This window comes from Trachurus trachurus, assembly GCF_905171665.1.
Source record: "Trachurus trachurus genome assembly, chromosome: 3".
In the NCBI taxonomy this organism is placed as follows: domain Eukaryota; kingdom Metazoa; phylum Chordata; class Actinopteri; order Carangiformes; family Carangidae; genus Trachurus; species Trachurus trachurus.
Window position 1 is genome coordinate 7,800,631 of NC_139893.1, and position 21,583 is coordinate 7,822,213.

Sequence of the window (21,583 nt, forward strand, 5' to 3'; positions counted from 1 at the left end):
GTACATTTTTAGGTAATGAGTCTTATTTTAAGTGGAAAGAGATTAGTTTTGACTAGAAATGAGACATTTGGACAAGAAATAAGACAAATATTCTTGGAAAGATGTTGAGTTTTTACAGTATTAGTCAGGGTCTTACGCAGAATAAATCAGTCATACAAAGATTAGACTACTGGGGTTTTTTATGGGCCCCACTGGGCGCTGGGCCCCTAGAATTATCATCACCTTTCTCCCCTATACAACGGCCCTGCACACCACTCTCACTCCCCCCATGAGAGCATCTAACCAAGCAACCAACCAATGGTGGGAAACAGCAGCCACCTCCTAAAACTTGACGGTTTTCAGTCAAACTTTCAGCATCACAGACGTGTCCATCTCTGATCTGACGTCTCCCATCGAGCTCCATACATCTCCATCTCCTCTGCTCTGACACTTGCGTCCAAAATAGCCGCAGATCAAAGCGAGCCGGCTGAATGTTGTGAATGTGTGAGGGCACAACACATTGCAGCACTGGACAGGGAGGTTACGTATGCGACCTCAGGACATTACAAGGTTGAACTAGACAAGAGGGATTTAAGAAGAAAACGACTCCTAAGCCCCTTAAGACTTAAACAGGAGAGTGCGTTGTGCTGTTGAGTGGAGCCTGGAGAGTGTGAGAGATATTTGTATTAATATTGTGAACTGATCAAACCGATTTGACTGAATTCACTGAACAATTTTAGCTCTGAGATCGACACCATCTGCTGTTTTTCAGTTTTTCAAAAACAGAAATAGTCAAATCGTTGAAACTTTTTACAATGGGCAACTAGAAAATGGATGCATATGATACTTCCAGAGTATTGTTTCATAGAGGTTTCGCCTTTGGATGTAATTGTAGAAGAGTTTTATAGTCGTTTAGAAATAATAATCTAATCTGATAATAATAGTAATCTTCGGTCATTTTGATAATTAAAGGTGGTTTATTTAGGTTTTCTCTTTCCCAAAGGTGATTTCTTGCCAGGAGTGGGTAATGATGATGATGATGATGATAATGATAATAATGATGATGATGATGATCGCTTGGCCATTGTGTTGTTTACAAGAGGCTATAACAGGAAGCAGCACTTCTTCAGTGAAGACTGGACACCACAGTGATTCCTTATTGGAGAGTAACGAGACAGACTTGTCAGGCGGAGACTAACTGCTAAACAGCTGTCAATGCTAATAATGGCTATTTGGTGATGGCAAATACTTAGATATAGCCAGCGTGATTAATTGTTTTAATAATAGAATAAAATATAAAATGCTAAATTTTAGATTTTAGAAGTTTAGATTTCTTATAAAACTTTTTAAGACACTTTTTATTCGCATTTTACTGAAATATTAATTACACATTTTCTTGCTTTGCATGTCAACAGGTTTCACATATTGTCTGTTCTTTTTTTCTTTCTCTTTTTCCTTTGCATCTCTTTTCTAAACTACTTTTTTGAGATGTGTTAAATGAAGTTTACTCACTCACTTGCTTTTAACTGGTGAGGACACTGTTTCTGTCCACACCACCGACAGCTGCCCTGCCTCTCTCTTCATCCCTCTCTCCCTCTCTCTCTCTCTTCCTCCCTGTGAGTGACAGCACATGTGCTGGGGTACTTGGGGAGGGACGCTGCTGAAATTCTAACCCCCTCTTACCCCGCGACTGTGAGACATACCCCTGCTATGGACAGGGAGGAGCTGTGAGAGACAGACGCTGGGAGAGAGAGACGGAGACACAGAGAGGGAGAGAGACCGCAGGAGCAAGAGGACAGAGAGAGAGAGAGAGGGGAAAGAAAGTGGGGGACAGAAATCAGGGTCGGAGAGTCGGGCCTTTTTCCGCCCAGTGAAACCATTCAGGAGCCCAGTTCTTCCAGCCTCAGATCTTTTAGCCATCAGTGGTCTGTTCGTACTGAGTGCAGGTACTGAGGATGGCCGTGCAGATGTTGATGGTGTGTCTGCTGGGTGCTCTGCTCTGCCAGGTGAGTTAAAGTCACTGCTTCTTTATGGTTGATGCTCAAAAAACAAACTTAATTCATGCATTTGACGTTTGAAGCTTGTGTGAGCTTGTTCGTCACAGACTCAGAGGGTTGGCGTTTGTTAAACTTGTCTTTACCGAGTTGAGTTTTGTGGCCCAGTACCTCCGGCTGATGGTTTAGTTTATGTATTGAGTTAATGATTATATGTTATTAGAGAATAGTTATAAAAGAACGCAGACCCCAGGTGCCTGAGTAATAGAGCTAGTAAAGGAGGAATGTCCCTCTTCACTCTATATATCTATAAAAATGTTAATAGGAAAGTAATTGGGTTTCATAGGCTGCTGTAAAGGTGCTGCACTGAGCTCTTCTCCTGCTGTGTGGATCTAGATTCAGCCTGCACCCCCTGCAAAGTCTGAACTCACTTCATCTCACTTCCTGCCTCTTCACACAGTGATCCTGTTTAGAGAGCGACCTTTAGACGCCCCTGCTCCTCAGATACACAGTTTATGTTTTTACCTGAGTGATGCCCTCGACCAAAACATCAGCTAGTTTTCATCAACAGAGGCGACTCGCAACCCGACTCTGCAATCAGAGGCCGCGGCTGATCTAAACATTTCCTCAGCACTCGGGGGAGAAGAGAGGAGAGGAGAGGAGAGGAGGATGAAGCTTATTGAGGAGGACGAGACTCCAGATGTGAACAGAGGGCTCGGGGCATCATTAGTAGTATAGCCCCTGTCAGCAGAGGCCATTATGAGCTCTGAAATGGATGGCAATGTAAACTGACATATTACCAACAGCACTTCCAACCACCATCAGTCTTTCCCTGTGTTTGGAGTAGAAGGTTGAGGTTGAGGGGGGGTTTGAGCATGTGTGCCTCGGGTGATCATTGCCCCAATGTGCTCCATAACTCATCGTGAAGTGTCTCCGTGACCGTGTTGTGAGCTGTTTAAAGTTTTGGCCAAATTTCATCTTTCTTTGTGGTTGAAAGTCTTGATGGTGCATTGATGCTACTTTGATGGTTCATTTTCATATCCCGTGGCTAATTGATTGTGGAGGAAAAACCACTGACAACACGGGAGTGATAGATCACTGGTGGTGCAGCCGTGCAGGGAAAAACCAGTTTGTCACAGTGGAGGCCTGAGTGCGTCGTCTTCGTCGTGACATTACACAAAAAACATTTCAGTCAAATCCTCACTGGTAATTATATTTATGAGACGATAAATAAATAATCCTGTGAATAGTTTGAAAGATGTGTCATGCAGCCCTGAAGCATGACCTGTGTCCCCAGCTTTGATGCAGATATCAGAGAACTGCTGAAACTCTGCAGGGGTTAAACATGGGGTTAAATTCCAACTTTCGAATGCCAGAAGTGTTAAAAGTCCAGGAGGGGCGATAACCAAGTAACAGAAAGTGTCTTATTCGGTTTGTTTACCGTGTTGCAGATTTGATTAAATGGAAAACGGTCTGATCCTCCAAAGATCTGTCTTTTTTTTTTTTGTAAATGAAATACAAACCACAGAGGAAGCTTGAAATGAGGCTCTGAAAAGTTTATAGCCGACTCCTTCACATGAAACAGCAGCTGCGGTGGACTGCGATCGTAATTCAACGTCAACATCATGGAGAAAATAACCGTTAACAGTACAGAACATACTGAATACACAGATATGCTGAAGAAGAGGATTATACTTTGAGTAATTTATATGAAGATTTTTAGTTCTCTGCCAATGCAATCTGTTGGCAACTGCTACCATCCTTCTCTCAGAAACAAGCTATAAACATTAAAAACATATTTTGTAGAAAATGATGCATTTAAGTGAATCTACATCACTGGTAGTGGTCATTTACAAAATCTCAAGCCCCTCTTTTTCCTCCTTGTTGAATGAAGACAAACTGCTATATGCTAAACAAGAAATGCTAAAAACTCACACATGAAAAATAGCCAACAAAATTAATTATTTGTTGTATTTTTTTCTAAACAAACCCTAAACCTGATTAATCACACGTATCTATTGTTCAAAGTGATGAATCACGACCCGTTCTGTTTGTTCAGTGGTTTCCATGGAGCCTGTTACTGCAGTAAAAACAAAACTAATTCTAATAAATCAATAATCTGTGTTGAATGAATTTAACCATCAGCAGCTGCCGGTCCAACCCAGAGGCTTTGATCAGTGTCACCTGAGAGCTTTCACCAGTGCTTCAGTTGTGCTCTTTTAATTTGCAGTAAGCTGGTGTTGTTTTGAACTGGAGAGCGTTCAGGCCCACTGTGGAGGATGCATGTCGTGGCGAGGAGTGGGCAGCTGCCACAGCTGTTCCCAGATGCATACGTGATGCCATTTGTCCCGCTCTGTAATCCCCCTTGCAGAAAGAGGAGTGGGCTGCTCCTGAACCATGAAATCGGGTACAAATCAAGAGACTGTAGCGGCGGCCAGCTGGCGCTGAGGTCTCACTCATCGGAAACAATCAGTCAGAGGATTTAGTCTGAATCACTGGTCCTGCTGGGCGTGGATACCTGCAGGATGTTTTACACTGACTAGGGTTTCAGAGGGAGCAGGAGGCGAGAGAGACGACTTCCAGATCAGAAAAAGCTCGTCCGCTGAACACGGAAGTCTTTTCCCTTCTGACCTGTTTTGGCATCAGTGTTTTCTAACAGACTGAGACATGGAAGAGAAGACACATGGTGACAGCTTGTTAATAAGGTGCAGAAATGTAGAAAGATCAATTCCTAATCACCATTGATAGATGTCACCACATTATATATATGATTCTCAATAATTCTTTTTTTCTTATTGCCATCTCAAACCTGAAACTTTCCTTGACTTATCTTGATTTTTTGCATTTTATATTCTGCATTTTCTCTGGAAATGTTGGACTTTCTACAAACTATTGCACTGTATTATGTTACTACTGTATTACTCCTACGTGCATGAGTTTGCAGTGAGGCAACGACCACCAATGGATCCAGCAAAGTTTAAGTGTTGTGTTTTTGTTCTGGTTAGGGTTATTAGGGTTTATTCTCATGAATAGGATTACAATTAAATGTATAGGGTTTATATGCTGGGAAAGCAGAGGAGAAACACAGCTCATCGGGTATCACAACATTGATTGTAGCCGTCCGATATCATTGTTTTACTTTATGTCCTTTCAGTAACATGTTTGTGTCTCTGTTGAGTTTTCTCCTCAGTCTTTATTTCAATGCTCAAACCGTGCTCAGCATTCCCAGATCAGACATCTGCTACAAGAGGACACACACACACACACACACACACTTGTTGTGGCACCAGAAATAGGGTGTCCATGCCCATGCCAGGCAGTCATGACTTAGCAAAGAGTAGGGGTGTGGGACCAGTATTGCTGGTGACTAACTGGTTGAGTGTCTGTCTGAGTCTGAGGTCCAGGAACAGAAGTGACCGGGGGGCGGGGGCACCTGTGCGACCTCTTGACCTGTGGCCACAGGGACTGTCGGCCACGTTACAGACAGAGTTTTTTTTTTTTTTTTTTTAAGTTATTTGTGGTTCTCTCTGTGCTTTTCTGAAAAAGCACACAAGATGACAAATAGCATTTTTGTAAAAATTTCACAGTTTGTAACAGTAACATTTATTTTCTTTATTTTTTTCCCCCCTCTCCGCACCGTTTACAGTGGTGGTGTAAACATGCCACTATTACCTTAACATCAACCACAGTGTCAACTGATGTTAATGGTTTCCAACATGTAATAGGCATTTCCATTGCCGGGGAAACGAGGGTAGTTTACTGGCATGCGGAGGACAACTGTAATGGTTTATGAATGCGTGTCCAAGAGGTAATGCATTTGTACCAGTGGCATTTCTTGGAAGGTGGACAGCTCCCTCGGCTTTGTGAATGAATGTGTGAGATTTAATACATTTGCAGCCGTGGTAGAAGTAGGGAAAGCAATTTTACAGTTATCAACACATGGTGAATGTTAGTGTGTGTGTGTGTGTTGTCTGTATGTTTGAGTGTAGTGTATTGTATGTGACCCCCACGCATCATCTCTTTCTGACAAGCTTAGTTGTTGTTCTTGTTATAAATGACAATATTGAGATGCCACTGTCCTCTTTTTCAATAATTCTGCATTCAAATACTGTTATAGCTTCAGGTTATTGTCAAATTCAAAATAGAATTGAAAATCTAAGTAGACTGACTATGATACGTTATGTTCGTGCGTGCACATCTCTTTATTTAAGAATCAACACTTTCTTGTTCTCCAAAGGAAACATCACAGAGGCAGAATCGAACTTTCTCGAGCTCTGTAAACACTCCTCAGCAGCAAAGTGCTTCACGGTTCTTGCTGTGAGGGCATATCATCTCCAAACAAGCTGTCCATACTTCTGTGAGGGCTGGAGGTGAAAGGCCAAGTTGTAAAAGTATCTGGGAAAAGCCTCCAAAACAGTTAATCTGTGTGTGGTGTCATCACTCAGCCCGACAGAAAAGGAACTCATTGGTCTAATTGGTAACGTGACACTTTGCTGTTACCGCCTGTACGTCTGGTAAAAACATTACAAACAGTGGCTGATGCTCGGTGGTGGAGCCAAAACACAGTGTCGTCTTAAGTTCAGATTGAAGGGGACAGAACATGACAGTGATACAGGGTGTGTGTGAAAAGGAAGTGTGTGGAATAACACGTGTTTCTTGACAGTTTGGCGACTTTTTAGTGTTTTATATTCAGGAAATTCTGCAAAACTCATAGGCCTGTCCTGTGTTTATTAGGGTCCGGGCAGCGCAGCTGACAGGACACTATTGTATTCCTAGGAATTCTTCTTCTTCTTCTTCTTCTTCTTCTTTCTTTCTTTCTTCTTCCAAGGAAGTCATACTTCCCATGGGCGAAAACTCACCAAACTTTGCACAAAGGTTCAGTCCCATGCCAGATTCACTCAACTCCAAGGACATGTGCCCCCCCCTCCTAGGGGGGGCACAATAAGCGTTTAAATTTAAAAACTTTAAAAATTCCTACCAAACCAACGGTAGATGCTACAGTGTTGAAACTTCACCACAATGTAGCCTCAATACTGCTGAAACTTTTGTCCACTTAAACTTATTACAAATTATAAAGTCCATCACTCTGTTTTTTTCAATAACTGTAAAACTTTTAAAATGTATCTCCTCCCACAATTTTTGCTCAATTGTCACCAAACTTGCTACAGAGCATCTCCAGACTGTCCTCCACAAAACTTGTTTCTCGGATTTTTGATTAAGCAAAAATTGAGCCTGCAGTGCATGAAAACATTTGACTGTAAACAGTACTGTAAACATATACCATCAAATTCTTGCTAAATACATTTTCAAACTTCCTGAAAAAAAATGACAATATTCTGGAGTCATGGTTGATGAAGTTTGGCAAATATCAGAATTTTATCTCAAAAACTGAATTTTTGAGAACATTTTGAATTCTGCTCTCATGGGAACAACTGCAGTCAATGTGAGTGTGGAATTTTTAAACATCAGATTTTCTCTTATGAAGCAAAACACTTATTATTAAAAACAAATCACCAACATTTCCATGCTGTCAAGATGCAATTTATGTATTATCAGATTTTTGTTTAGATGACTGAATTTCTGACTTTTGACCATTTCATCACAACAGCTGCCCGGGCACTGGCTCACCTGAGTGGATAAATGAAGCTACACAGCAGGTCTCACTACCAGCCAATTAGCTCAGCGAGTTAGGAGCTGGTTCTTGGTGTCAGAGGTTGTGAGTTCGAGACCCAGCAAGGGTTATGATGATGATGACAGATCAAAATGTCACATGTCCTCAAGCTGTTTTGCTGTCTAGATGCAATTTATGTATTAACAGATTTTTGTTTAGATAACAGAATTTCTGATTTTCTGACCATTTTTGAAATCTGCGTTCACAACAGCTGCCCGGGCACTGACTCACTTGAGTGGATAAATGAAGCTACACAGCAGGTCTCACTACCAGCTAATTAGCTCAGCGAGTTAGGAGCTGGTTCTTGGTGTCAGAGGTTGTGAGTTCGAGACCCAGCAAGGGTGATGATGATGATGATGACAGATCAAAATGTCAGTTGTCCTCAACACGAAATACAACACAATTGTCCTAATGGTGGCATCACAGCAAGTCTCTAAATTTAAAAATCCAAATAGCTTGGACTGGACCATGTGCGAAGGCTCCTAACATCTTAGAGTCACAGTAGATGTTTTACAAATACATATCATTATTTTACCTCAAAAACTGATTTTTCTTTTTACTGTGGTTTCAAATCTGCCTGCGCGACAGTGAATGGTTTACTCAACTTGTGAAGCCACTGTTGCACTGCCACTTGTCAATTAGCTCAGTGTGGTAGACAACGGTCTTTGGTTCCAGAGGTTGTGGGTTCAATCCTCAACTGATGCAAATTGAACATTTTAAGGTCAACTGTCCTGTCTTCCTATTCTCCTGTTTGTTGCTCAGAATTGCCTAAATTTGCCCAAAAGTAGCCCGGACCCGACCCATTGCTGCGCAGCAGCTATAATTTTACATTAGTTTTTCATGTACAGTTCAACTGCAGCTGTTCAGGTGAAGCCAAAGCCAAAATCAATCAAACCACAAAACATGGAGCAACCCTTTACTCCTTTACACAGCTCTTTAATCATCAAACATTGTCAGATTTCTTACATTTATCGCAGTGGTGTCAATGGTTTCCACTCTCCTTCTATTGGATATATTTCATTGATCAGTTGTGTAATAGAACCATTGATAAAGACTGTATGAAACTTTGCAAAATGTTCTTTAATAGGTTAAATGCAATCTTTCCTTTTTTACCATTGGTGGTCCAAATAGTTGAATTTACATATTTAGCCATATTAACAACACATTGGTCTGTCATTTCACCACTATGGACAAGGCTGAACCATCTACTTCATTGACTGACAAACTTGTAGAAATATTCATAATCCCCTGATCATTAATCTTACAGACTTTTAATGGTCAATTGACTTTTCCTGTCGTGACTCGTGACACCAGCAGGTTAGAATCTCTGGTTTTTATATTTCGACATCCTTTAGATGGACGACCATGAAATCAGGCACAGATATCCATGATGCCCGGACACACCGTGTGTCCCATGACTATGGAAGACTCCGACTTTTCCTGTCGTCGAACCGAAGGTCAAATTTTCACAGGCCCCATGGAGAATATCTCAACATCGACATATGGTCTGATGGTTTTCAAATGATATGTCCAAGTGATCTTCTGACTTCCTCCAGCACCATTTGAGATTTACAAGTGTGACAAGTGAGATTTACAAATGTCTTGACCATCATGAGGTCATTTTCTTTGGTGAATTATTGTGTTTAAGCTGGAATACCTGCAAAAAGAATGACATCATCTATCCATCCATCATCATCCTCAGCTTTGTACCATCTACTAATGTTCCTTTCATTTCTTTATGTTTATGTAACGTGAGCACAGTCATCCATTAAACTTATTTTTGCCACTGTTTGTTTGGAAATCAAGTATAGGGATCAACTGTACAAGTTGTGCGATGTGTTTTTAAGTTTGAAGAAACTTGCACTGAAGCCAACGCTGGTCTGCACTGAACTGTGTGCGCATTCTCACAGTTAAAAAAAAAGAAAAGAAAAGGTGTTCGTGTGTCCCATGTGTCCACAAATCAGTCAAACCTAGAAAGTGCTATATTTGGAAATACAGCTGTGATGCATCTGTTACTGACATTGAGGTTAGGTAACAATGCAGAATGCACGCCATGCCAGAGGAAGGTTTGGAGAGCTCATACATGCATAAGTCTTAAATTTGGTTGTAGTGGAAGTAGATAGCTATCGGGATGAGTTTGTGCGGAGACATGGCCTGTTGGAATGTGAGTATAAACAACTCTGAGAGTGTGTGGATGACGGCGGCTACAAAAAGCTAAATAGGTAGGGGTCAAGAATATAGAACAGGCTAAGATTAGCCTGCCCTCTGACTCGGCCCGCAGATGCCCGCCATGGTTCCCATTCCTCCCCACTCTGTCCACCAGCGTGCCAGAGGATCAGAATATCACATCACCCAACCCCAGAGACAGCGAAGGAACCACAGGCCATTCACAAAATATTCATATCCACTGATTTGTTATTTCGTTTATCTAGTCTCAGCTCACCGAAAAGACATTATTCATCAATATTCAGTACATTTGAAGCTTATACCTCCGGGTCTGAGGATCATGTCTGTGAGCTGTTTAACATATGGGATGTAGATTCCCACAGAGCAGGAAGCAGCTTACGGAAATGTGTATATATATATATGCTTGTGCGTGGGTTGGTGTTGTGTTGATGACATGTATGCATATCTGTGTGAATGCATGTGTGTGTGTGTGAGAAAGTCTGGATATGAGTGTGTCTGTGGAATTCCTACAGCCGAGCAGATCCGTAAGGTGACCCCAAACTCCCAGTCAGGTGCAGAGCTAAGCATAAAGGGGAATTTGTGTGTGTGAGTGGGAATGCGGGTGGGAAAGCACAGGATCTAAATCCATAGTCGACAGCTGTTGTGTGAGTGTGAGAAACCCACAAATGTGTGTGTGTGTGTGTGTGTGTGTGTGTGTGGGTGGGTGGGTGTGTGTGGGTGTATTTGTGTGAACGTGTTCAAGGCAAAAGCAACGTGGTGAAGGAGGGTTTCGTCAAATGAGCACGAGTGTTTGTGTTTCCTCGTCCTGAGTTGAATTTGCACCCGGATCAAAGGAAGCTGACAAAGACGAGTATGAGTGAGTGAAACCCGAAGCCGCATCACTTCATCCCCTCTGCCTCCGAACAATCCCATGGATTTCACATTACAGCCGTACATGCTGGTCTGCAGCCATCCCATCAGGCCACTGGGGGAGCGTTATACACTGTAGTATACACTTGAACGTCTTTTAAGCAGCTGCAAATATCTATAATGACATGATTTGAGTTTTCCATGATGGAGAATGTCTGGGGTACAGTTAATGCGATCCGACTTACTGACATTATATTTACATTATACCTCCGTGTCTGATTTATACGCACGTGATGATTCATATTTAATCGAATGCACATTCCTGTGGCTTTTCTGATGTGATTCTCATGCTCATGCGGTTGTTTCCTGCAGGTGTGGAGCTCCACAGAAGCTCATCACAGCGAGAAAGAGCTGCATCCTCAGGTTCTCAACCCCTGGAGGAGCCACGGCAAAGGAGTGGTCAGGGTGAAGAGGGACTGGATCATCCCTCCAATCAGAGTGCTGGAGAACAGCAAGCAGGTTCCCGAAGACCTTGTCCAGGTAAACATGTTATATCAGTGGAATACTTCAGGTATAAAAGGATAGGTTCACAATATTTCAACTCTGTGTAAAGACAGTTCTCAGGCGCCCATATGTAGAGTACATTAAAGCAGGTTTTGTTTGCTGTAATTGTTCCCTCTGCTCATGCAGATTGTTTCCAATTCATTTCGTTAAGTGGTGGGGGATTAAATCCACATAGTCCTTGATCAGTGCAACAAATGTCTCAAAAAGTTGATCTGAAGCTAATTTGAGGCTTCAGTCTGACATATCAGTTACGGTTGACAATAGAAATTCACTCTTCTTAGTAATATTCCTTCTTGCGGCCCATCAGGGAAACTCTCTCCAGCCAATAGTGAGTGCCAGTTCAATCAAATCTTATAAAAGTCAAATTATTTTGAAAATAAAATCTCTCAAACAATTGGAGACAGGGAGACAGACTCAGACAAATTCAGCCTCATCATCTCCAGACAGTGGCTATCAATTTCATTGACGATAACCAAAAGTTATGTGCATGAGTTCTTTTTTATTTCTATAAACTTGCCTACAACTTTCCAGCTATCAAGTTGTAAAATAAGAAATCTTCAAGGTATGTAAAATATGTGGCTGATGTGTGTCATGCCAAAACGTTACTTAGCCAAGACAAAGAGCCAGAATATCTGATGACTTGTGTAATGCGTTGTTTTTCGCAGTACAATGTAGAGCTAGTCAGTCATATAAAAGATATAAATCTGATACAATCACATTAATATGAAATGTTTCTGAATAATACTTGATGAAAACTAGACTGCGACAAAAGGTCCAGTGTTTTTCTTCCGAAGACAAAACCCTCATTATTTAAACGCTTTAATGAGCTGATGCCTGAGGCTCATTCTGTAAAGAGCTAAATATTGAATCCAGATAAGCACAGTGCTATATACAGCCATGCAGCGCTGATTGTAATTCTTCATCACGGACAGCATAGACAAGTGTTTAAAAGACATGTGAAATGTAAATGTTGTGGTAAGGGCTGAGAGTATATATACTGTACAAAGAGAAATATTGAAACACGTTTAGAAAGTGATGAACGTGCTGCAGAGGCAACACGTCAAATAAAGAGAACGCAAAATGCATAAAGTATTAGTTCAGAGTATTGTTTCCTGCCATATGTCAAAGGCTTGGCTCAGTATGAACACTCAAGGTCCCTGACTGTCAACATACTCAACATCTGGTGTTGGGACATCTGGCTTTCAACCCCATCCCCCATGCATCTTCTCATGAGGTTTTTTTTTTCTTTTTCTTTTTAAAACAATCATTAACGTTATCTTCTGTCCTCTTTCTAGATCAAATCGGACAAGATCTTCACAGGTGAGGTGATCTACAAGCTGGAAGGACCGGGCGTGGACCAGGACCCCAAGAATCTGTTTGAGATAGACGATAAAACGGGAGTGATCCGGAGCAAGAGGCCGCTGGACAGAGAGAAATACAACAGCTTCACAGTAAGAGAGCATTTATTGGTGTGGCGTTTTAAATCACCCAGACACTTGAAATGGGTTTTATAGACCAATCAAACGAAGGTTCTTTACACAAAGCACTCAAAAGGGCCCTCACCCACGTGTTTCAGAGTGCGGCTCCATGTTTTTGTCTTAAAGCATGTATCAGTGTCTCAGGCACCAGCACAAACAGCCAGAGGTCAGTCTCCAAAGGGCCTTAATGGGCATCTAGGGAGAAACTTGAATGTTTCACACCAGATGACTTGTGATGTAACCCATGATGTTGAACCATACATCCTGCACATGTCGTTCTGCCATTTCCATCAATATGTTGTTTGCACATAGCATAAATAAATACCCACGGCCATCATGAATGTTATTAATGTAGTTTTTTATTAACAAACATTGTCTGTTTTCTCTCTGTGTGTGTGCAGCTTAAAGCGTTTGCACTGTCCCCCAGTGGAGAGAGACTGGAGAATCCCACCACCATAGAGATCGTGGTGCTGGATCAGAACGACAACAGACCCGCTTTCACCAAGAGCCAGTTCATTGGCATGGTCTCTGAGTTCTCAGTCCCAGGTATACATCCATGAATCACGTGCACGAATACCATTTAACTTTAAAATTTCTTATCTTGTTACATTTCCTCTCTAAAGTAGCTTCAGTTTATGGTTTATAAAGTAACTTTTCTCAACCTTTTTGATAACTGTCTGTTTTGTATGTCATTGAAACGATAGTATGTAGTTACTCTTACTGTATAGCTGCTATAACACAACATAACATAACATAACATAACATAACATAACATAACATAACATAACATAACATAACATAACATAAAGATTTACCAGTGGCTTCAATTTTCCCATTGCCAGTTCCAATTTTTCCAATTTCCACATTTTCCACTGTTACTGTAAATGCACTGTCTGGTTTATTTTCAACAGGAACGTCAGTGATGTCAGTTTCAGCCACTGATGCCGATGACCCGACGACAGACAACGCATATCTGAGCTACTCCATCATCGGTCAGGAGAGCATTCCTGCCAACGCCGTTACCAAGACCATGTTTGGTATCAACAACGAGACAGGAGCCATCTACACGAGGGACGTGGGTCTGGACAGAGAGGTAAGAGGAAGTGTTCAAGTAAAGATACCGACTTTTTGCAGAGTGTTATATTACTTTTTTCATTTCATTAAAGTGTTCTGTGTTCTGTCTTAGGTGGTGAAAGGTTTCAGGTTAAAACTCCAGGTTGCTGATATGAGCGGCATGGGACTGACTAATGAAGGAGAAGCGATCATACATGTATCTGACATCAACAACCACGCCCCACAATTCAGCCCTGCCTCGGTGAGTCTCAGACAATAATGTGACAAACGAGATGTTTTCAATAGTCATTTATAAACCATCCATCAATCCATCAATCCTTTGCTCTGTGTTTTATTTGCGTGCATACAGTACAGTATGGTGGCAGTGGAGAACAGGCAGGACTTTGAGATCGGACGAGTGAATGTGACGGACAGAGATGATCCCGGAACAGGAAACTGGGAGGCAAAGTACGCCATTACCAACGACCCCAGCGGCCTCTTCGCCGTCACGACAGATCCCGCCACCAACCAGGGTGTTCTCACAGTGGTGAAGGTACAGACTGTGATGATTATTGGATGATAATTGAATAAGTTATGAGTATCCATCACATATCTAGTTTTTGATCAAACATCTAGACTCATGCCATGTATCTAAAGTCAAGAGACAGACACATTTAAATTAAAGAAATGATTATTCCATGGACTGTTCTGTATGAAATATGTAGATTTTCAAAATGCGTGATGTTGCAGACTTCTACCACAAACAGTATGTTCTGTCTTGTATTGCAGCCCCTGGATTATGAAGGACAAAGCACACACACACTGATTCTGGCTGTGGAGAACGTCAATGCTCTGAGCACCAAGGCTCCTAACCTCCCAGTGAGCACAGCTGAAGTGCTGGTCACGGTCGTGAACGAGAACGAAGCTCCACGTTTCAAAGAGGACCCGATACAGATTGTGGTGCCTGAGTCTGTGATCCCTGGGACGTTACTGAAAATCAATATTGCCTTTGACCCTGATAATTCTGTCCTGAGGTGAGATACAGCAGCAGCAGCAGTAAAAGAGCAGTTAAGAGAATTTGCTGTTTCTAAAAATGTCAGTGAATAAGATATATAATACTGCACCCTCTCTGCGTGACAGATATGAGATTAGCAGAGATCCTGAGAGATGGCTGGAGATCGACAGAGATACTGGAGACATTCGAGCCAGGAGGACGTTTAACATGCGATCGCCACATGTTAAAAACCACATCTACAATGCTGTTGTGAAGGTCACAGGTCAGTTCATCCACCTATTTGTATTCCAAGCACAAAAAAGTCTAGCAATGCCAATATCTAATCACAGAAAATGTAGCAAGAATTTTGCCTTTAAAAGCAAAGAGGAAAAGAAACATTGAACTTAAACTACGTAAACTATAACTTGGGCCACACTGTTTGTATTTCATGTTTTCAAGTTACAGCCTTGTGTAACAGGTCAGGTCGTTGCACATTACATCAATATCTCTGCTTCAAAAACATGTCCTGCAAGTTCAGTTGTGATAAAAACGTGACAGTAACTCATCTTAGCTGTATTTTCCACTCTTTAAAAAGAAAACATACTGATACAGAATATAATCTGTTTTATTTGCATCTAGATTAACAGACAAAAGGTTGTTGTGATATAGGATGATTAAGCATTGTACGTTGTGTTCCCTCCTGTAGATGATGAGGGTGTGTCGACCACAGCCACAGTTGCCGTCACACTGAAGGAGACCAACGACTTCCCCCCTCAGCTCGTCCCTCTGAGTGGCTCTGTGTGCAGGGATTCAGGCCGGTCCAAATCTGGTCTGGTTATGACTGCAGTGGATGAAGACTTTCCCCCGCACGCTGCACCCTTCATCTTTGAAATGGCGGATCCTCTGCCATCCAACTGGACTGTTATTCAAATCAATGGTAAGAAAAGAGCATCAGTAGAGAGGGATGAAAAGACGTCACTGCAGCTCTTCTAGTATCACACCTTTCTCATTTTTTTTGCTTTTTCTATTTTCCTTCCTGCTGCAGATACTCATGCTGTGCTACAGCCCACCGTGGAGCTGGAGGCGGGAGAGTACGTGGTCACTCTGATTGTGTCGGACTCTGGCAGCCCAAGTCTGGGTGCCTACGCTCAGGTCAATGTCACCGTGTGTGTCTGCGACTCCTTCGGCGACTGTAAGTCTGAGTTGGGGGCGATATTAGGCTCCAGTGTGGGAATCAACTTCATCGCTCTCATCATCATCATGGCCAGTATTGCACTCCTACTGTGTAAGTCAAAAGTTGTTGAATAAGATAATTGTGTCGTCTGTCAAATGTCATATTTTCGTTGTCCAGGAAGAAAGATTCATCCTATAAGCTGTTGCTTCTTTTGTCAAGGTGTCACTAGATCTTGAACCACTAAACTTAAAGGGATAGTTCAACATTTTGGCAAATTGGCCCATTGCCATAATCCCTTTAGTAATAGCAGTAGGTTCGTTACCTTTAATTGTCGGTGCAAGCTATTTTTAGAACGGCGGAGCAGAGTCGTGAGCTGCTCAGAGCTACGCTACGGAGGCTAGTGGGATTTCTTGGTTTCCCTCATCAAACTCATCAAATACAAAATCCAACAACTCCAAAACGCTCTGGTGGACAAGTTGTGACCTGCACATTCACCACGCTATGAGATAATAACAGAACGTTACCAGACAGAGTTGTTTTCGAGGTAAATTCATGCAAAACCAAGAAATCCTATTAGCCTCCATAGCATAGCTCTGAGCAGCTCGCGGCTCTGCTCCGCCGTTCTAAGAATAGTTTGCACCGACAATTAAAGGTAACAAACCTAATGCTAAGACTATAGGTATTATGGCAATGGGCCAAAATGTCACATGAAGATCAATCAATAAATTGCTTTTCAGGGGGGGAAAAAAGGTAGTTGCAGTCCTATAACTGGAAACCACTAATCAATTGGTGGTTTTATTGCAGTGCTGCTCCTCCTGGCCGTGGCGATCACCACCTGTGGGAGACGCCACCACATCAAGAAGGGAACAGGTCTGCTGGTTGGAGAATCGGAGGACGATATTCGGGACAATGTCCTAAACTATGACGAGCAGGGAGGGGGTGAGGAGGATGAGGTGAGGTTACACAGGTCATGTGTTTTTAAGGCTGTACTGAAGTATTGAATTGAAAGTCAAGTGTACAAGTCTGAACAATCCTGTGGTCTGGCTAACATGGATACTGATTGGAGAGGGTGCAGCATTCACTCTGGTGGTTTCCTGATGAAATGCTCAGCCATCACCACTTCCTCTCTCCGTGCAGAATGCCTTTAACATCGACATGCTGTGGAATCCCCATGATGCACCTTCAACACCGGGGTCCTACTACCCCGGTGTTCCTCGAGGAAAGCAGCCCCTCAGGAAGGACGCCCCGCAGAACCTGCCCTCGCCCACCTACCCACGGAGGCCTCCTGCAGATCCCACTGACATCGAGGACTACATCAATGATGTGAGAGGCTTCTGCCATTAAAGTTCTGAAAAAACTCTTTTTTTTAAAGCACAAAATTATAATCAAAGAGGCCCGGAGCTGGAGACAGGAACTCATTCTAGGCTTTCATGTTTTCTGATGCTTTTTTAGGCTTATTTGGACCTGTAATTATAAATCATGTCCATATTTTCACTGGTGATCAGTTGGGAATAACAGTAGATAGTTTAAATTTATTATCCACAATTCTTTTGTCACTAGCTTTGAATAATATGGATCACTTAAATTTTACTGAAAAACACGCAGTGGTCTTTAAGCCTGGAGACGTCTGTACAGGAGCATAGTGTAACCTCCACTAAACAGCCTGTATGCAGCCTGAGATGTGAAATAAGTAGCAAAAAAAGTCAGAAATATCATCTGTTGTTTCTCATGAAGCATAATTACTGTATACTTCATAATATTTGAAAGTATACAGGTGAACATAATAGCATAATTAGCATAATAATAACATTTTAGCAGCAGAACAGTATGAGGATGCTGTAATGCTGGTTGTGTGTGTGTGTGTGTGTGTGTGTGTGTGTGTGTGATGTTTGTGTCAGTATTGCTGAACATCAACCTTTTTTTTTTTAAATGGTGCAATATTATTATTTTTTTTTAGTTTCAGCACTTTCTAGAATAAGTGCCATCGTCTTTTCACCTGGAGAGATCAGTGTAATAGAACAAGTATCAGTTTTCCCCTTCCTTCCTTTCCCCACATGAATGCTTATATTTCAGGTATAGCCTACTTAAAGCAGAAGTAAGTGGTCCGGTCGTTTTCGCTAATGCTGCGTTCCAGGCAGGCTTTTGAAATCGTAAATTACAGCTTCAAGTCACAACTTACGACTTTGTAGCGTTTCAGGCAACCCACTTGTGTTTTTCCGACCTGTTTTACCGGTGAAAGTCACTATAACGGCCACTCGTAACTTCCGACCGGTGAACTCGTACCAGATCGAACTGGTACCACTTCACGGTCGGAAAAATACGAGTTTCCTTGAACGCACCATAACAGTCCTCGTCGCTACGTCACCACATTCACGGCGTTCCTTGGCTGCACACACAGCCCTGCATGCCGTTCTCTCTCCTCATTGGATAAAAACTGTAGGATACGATAAATGTTTTCTCTTCGGCTCAGAGCAGAGCAGAGTGACTGAGAGACCCGTGTTTCAGACCAAACACTCTATGTAAGTGATTGCTGTCGGAAGATATAACTATTTAAGACTTATATTAACACAAATATATCACTTACTTCTGCTTTAAGTATACTAAAAACCAGTGATGGGAATAACGGCGTTAAAATAAACGGCGTTACTAACGGCGTTATCTTTTTCAGTAACGAGTAATCTAACTAATTACTATTTCCACGTTACAACGCCGTTACCGTTACCGACAATTAAATGAGGCGCGTTACAAACTACTCAGTGAAGCCGTTATCCTCCGACTTGGCTCATCTCATCTCAGACACAGAAGCTGCTAAACTGTTGTTTTTTTTCCTCCTCTCCTTTGGTGAGGGGAGGGGGGAGGAGGGAGGGACGAGACAACCGCATAAGTGATGATGATTGGTTGAGGCAGAGTAAGGTTTCATGCTAAGCCAATCAGAGGCAGTGTTCAGTTTGTACACAAACCACACACGCACGCAGTTTAGCCTCACACACACAGACTAGCAGAGGGAAGCTGCCGAGATCGGAGGGAAAGTGGAAACAGACACTACTTTAATCTCCCTGAGGTAAAAGACAAGAACATGTGAGGTGTAGCTACATTATGTCCCGGAGCGAAGTGTTTGTCCTGAGCTTCTGCTCACCTGACTCTGTGCAGCTTCTTCATTAAATCCAAACAGTCCGACACAGCGACGCACTGCTCCTCTTTGACTGTAAAGTCTCTGTAGCTCATCAGCTGGAACTCTTCCAGAGCAGCTACAGCAGCGTTGTGACCTCAACCATGGTTGGTGAGAGCAGAAATGTTGTTGTTGTAGTGAAAATGGGCGGGCTCGTGAAGACGCGAATTTACACAAAGTCAAAACGAGCGATAAATCGCATTTCTCGCGTATCTCGCGTTTGGTCGCGCGTATAAACTCGAGCGAAAAAAAAGCGTTCCTCGTGTTTGGTGGGAAGCCCCTCGTGGGTCTTCCCACCAAACACGATGAAAAGGACGAAGACGCGAAGGTCCCGTCGCCATAAAAGAATCGGGTGTAGCGTCGCAAAAAAAAAAAAGTCGCGTCTACCGCGTCTCGCGCCTAATCGCGTCTTTGCGTCACGGCCTTTTACACCGCGGCGCGGACGTAACGAATAAACGGTGACGTGTGAACGAACAACACAGAACAGGACCAGACGTGGCGTTGTTTCCTCTTTTCACCGACAGCTCCACTCTCCCTTACTTACACTAACTACTGTTATTGTTGAGGCCAGATAATTGTGGGATTTGTAGTTTTTGACCAATCGTGTGCTCCTTCTTTTTGTGATTTTTCCGGTTCACACATGTTTGTTTTTTTTAGGGGCAAATGCGAGTGAAATGCTCGCCCATGGTGGGCATAAGAAAATGTAAGACCTGTCTAAAATTATTTAAGACTTGAACACAATAATTCAACAAATTTAAGACATTTTAAGACCTAAAATTTAGATTTTCACATTTTAGACTTTTTAAGACCCCGCGCGCATACCCTGTTATTTCATATAAAAGTTTAAGTGCATACGTATTTTATGATGCTGTGTATTATATATTTAAGACCATCTTAGAATTTTCTAATAAATGTAATACTTTTTAAGGCCTTAATTTTAGATACATGAATTTAAGACTTTTTAAGGATCCGCAGATACCCTGTTGTGCGCTCGCAGCAGGACAGATAATCAGATGGATAATCGGTAAAGTTAATAATTTCACTTAATGTGGCCATGAATAAATTAATTTCGATGTTTCGCCTGTTATTAAACGCAAATCTTGAATAGGTCTCCGCTGTTTTCACATTTAAAAAGGTCTTTGTTGTCTTTGTACAGAGACAATATGAGATTTGCTTGTAGCCACAGCACTTAAAAAACCCACTGTAACCTATTTTCATAGGCAGCCTCGCTTTCAATAAAACACACACTCGCATTCCATAATTGCGATCAGTGAAATATATGAAAACAATAAAATACAATTTAAAAATGAGAGAAAAAAATCCAAATTCTTCGACATATTTAAACTTAAAAAAAAGAAAGAAAAAGTAACGCAATAGTTACTTTCCCTGGTAACTAGTTACTATTATAGTGAAGTAGTGGAGTTACTAACTCAGTTACTTTTTGGGAGAAGTAATTAGTAACTATAACTAATTACTTTTTAAAAGTAACGTTCCCAACACTGCTAAAAACCTTGTAATTATTCTTCCTTCAGGGCCTCGAGGCTGCAGACAACGATCCTAACGTGCCTCCATATGACACAGCCCTGATCTACGACTACGAGGGAGAGGGCTCGCTGGCAGGCAGCCTCAGCTCCATTGCTTCAGGTAGCTCTGATGGAGACCAGGACTACGACTACCTCAACGACTGGGGACCACGCTTTAAGAAACTGGCCAGCATGTATGACCCACGTTAAGATGGACAACGCAAAGAGAAAAAAAAAAAAAAGATCAAGCCTCGGGTGATTTTCTGGACACAAATGGAGAGATTTTAGTCTGAAATTTGAAGTGTGCAAAGGAAAAATAAATGCTATGCAAAACCACAGGACGTTAATCTAATGTGCTTTAGGTTTTTATTGAGGATCATTTGGACACAGCAGACAAACTGGGCTCACTGCAGACTTCTGTGAGTTGCTCAGGAAAAGCAAATGAGGCAGTAAAATGGTTTGTTGACATGATGGGCCACGAGGAAAAGGACCTGTGCATGATACAAGGCAAAAACAGAAAGTGTGTTGAAATGTGTGTCCATGTCTGGTTTTGTTTATCCTTCAGACTTGGATGTCTCAGTAATGACGCATACCAACAAGCCTGAGGTCTATAAAAATCTTTTAAATGTATTTACTTTTTTTTATATACATGATTATTTTATAAGATGAATTTGCTTTGATATTGATTTTGTTTGTTCTTCTGTTTTGATCACAAATCCTCCATTCCAGCATCTGTTTAACTTTTTCAAGCCGTCGCAGCAGCAAGTTATTACTCAACTCAACACAATAGTCTGCAAATTATTTGGAGGTGAAAACTTATGTCTTTTTTTTTTCTTTTTTAAATATGTTTATTGAATTTAGATTTTACTGGTGTCTATGGAATAAATGTAAATCTTTTATTTTGTGTCTGTGCTGTTCATTATGAAACAGGCTGCACTAGGTTGAGTC

General features: G+C 41.8%; 1 protein-coding gene across 1 annotated transcript; it reads left to right on the top strand.

The window, feature by feature from the left end:
* Nucleotides 1-1,698: 1,698 nt before the first annotated feature.
* On the top strand, nt 1,699-21,567 carry cdh15 (cadherin 15, type 1, M-cadherin (myotubule)). The gene is made up of 14 exons (XM_083999861.1): nt 1,699-1,985; nt 11,053-11,220; nt 12,540-12,695; nt 13,124-13,268; nt 13,634-13,815; nt 13,909-14,037; nt 14,146-14,328; nt 14,565-14,809; nt 14,916-15,052; nt 15,476-15,706; nt 15,815-16,054; nt 16,748-16,896; nt 17,081-17,266; nt 20,645-21,567. Exons 1-14 carry the CDS (start codon nt 1,935-1,937, stop codon nt 20,843-20,845), a joined length of 2,403 nt encoding a protein of 800 aa, XP_083855987.1. The 5' UTR covers nt 1,699-1,934; the 3' UTR covers nt 20,846-21,567.
* Nucleotides 21,568-21,583: the final 16 nt, after the last annotated feature.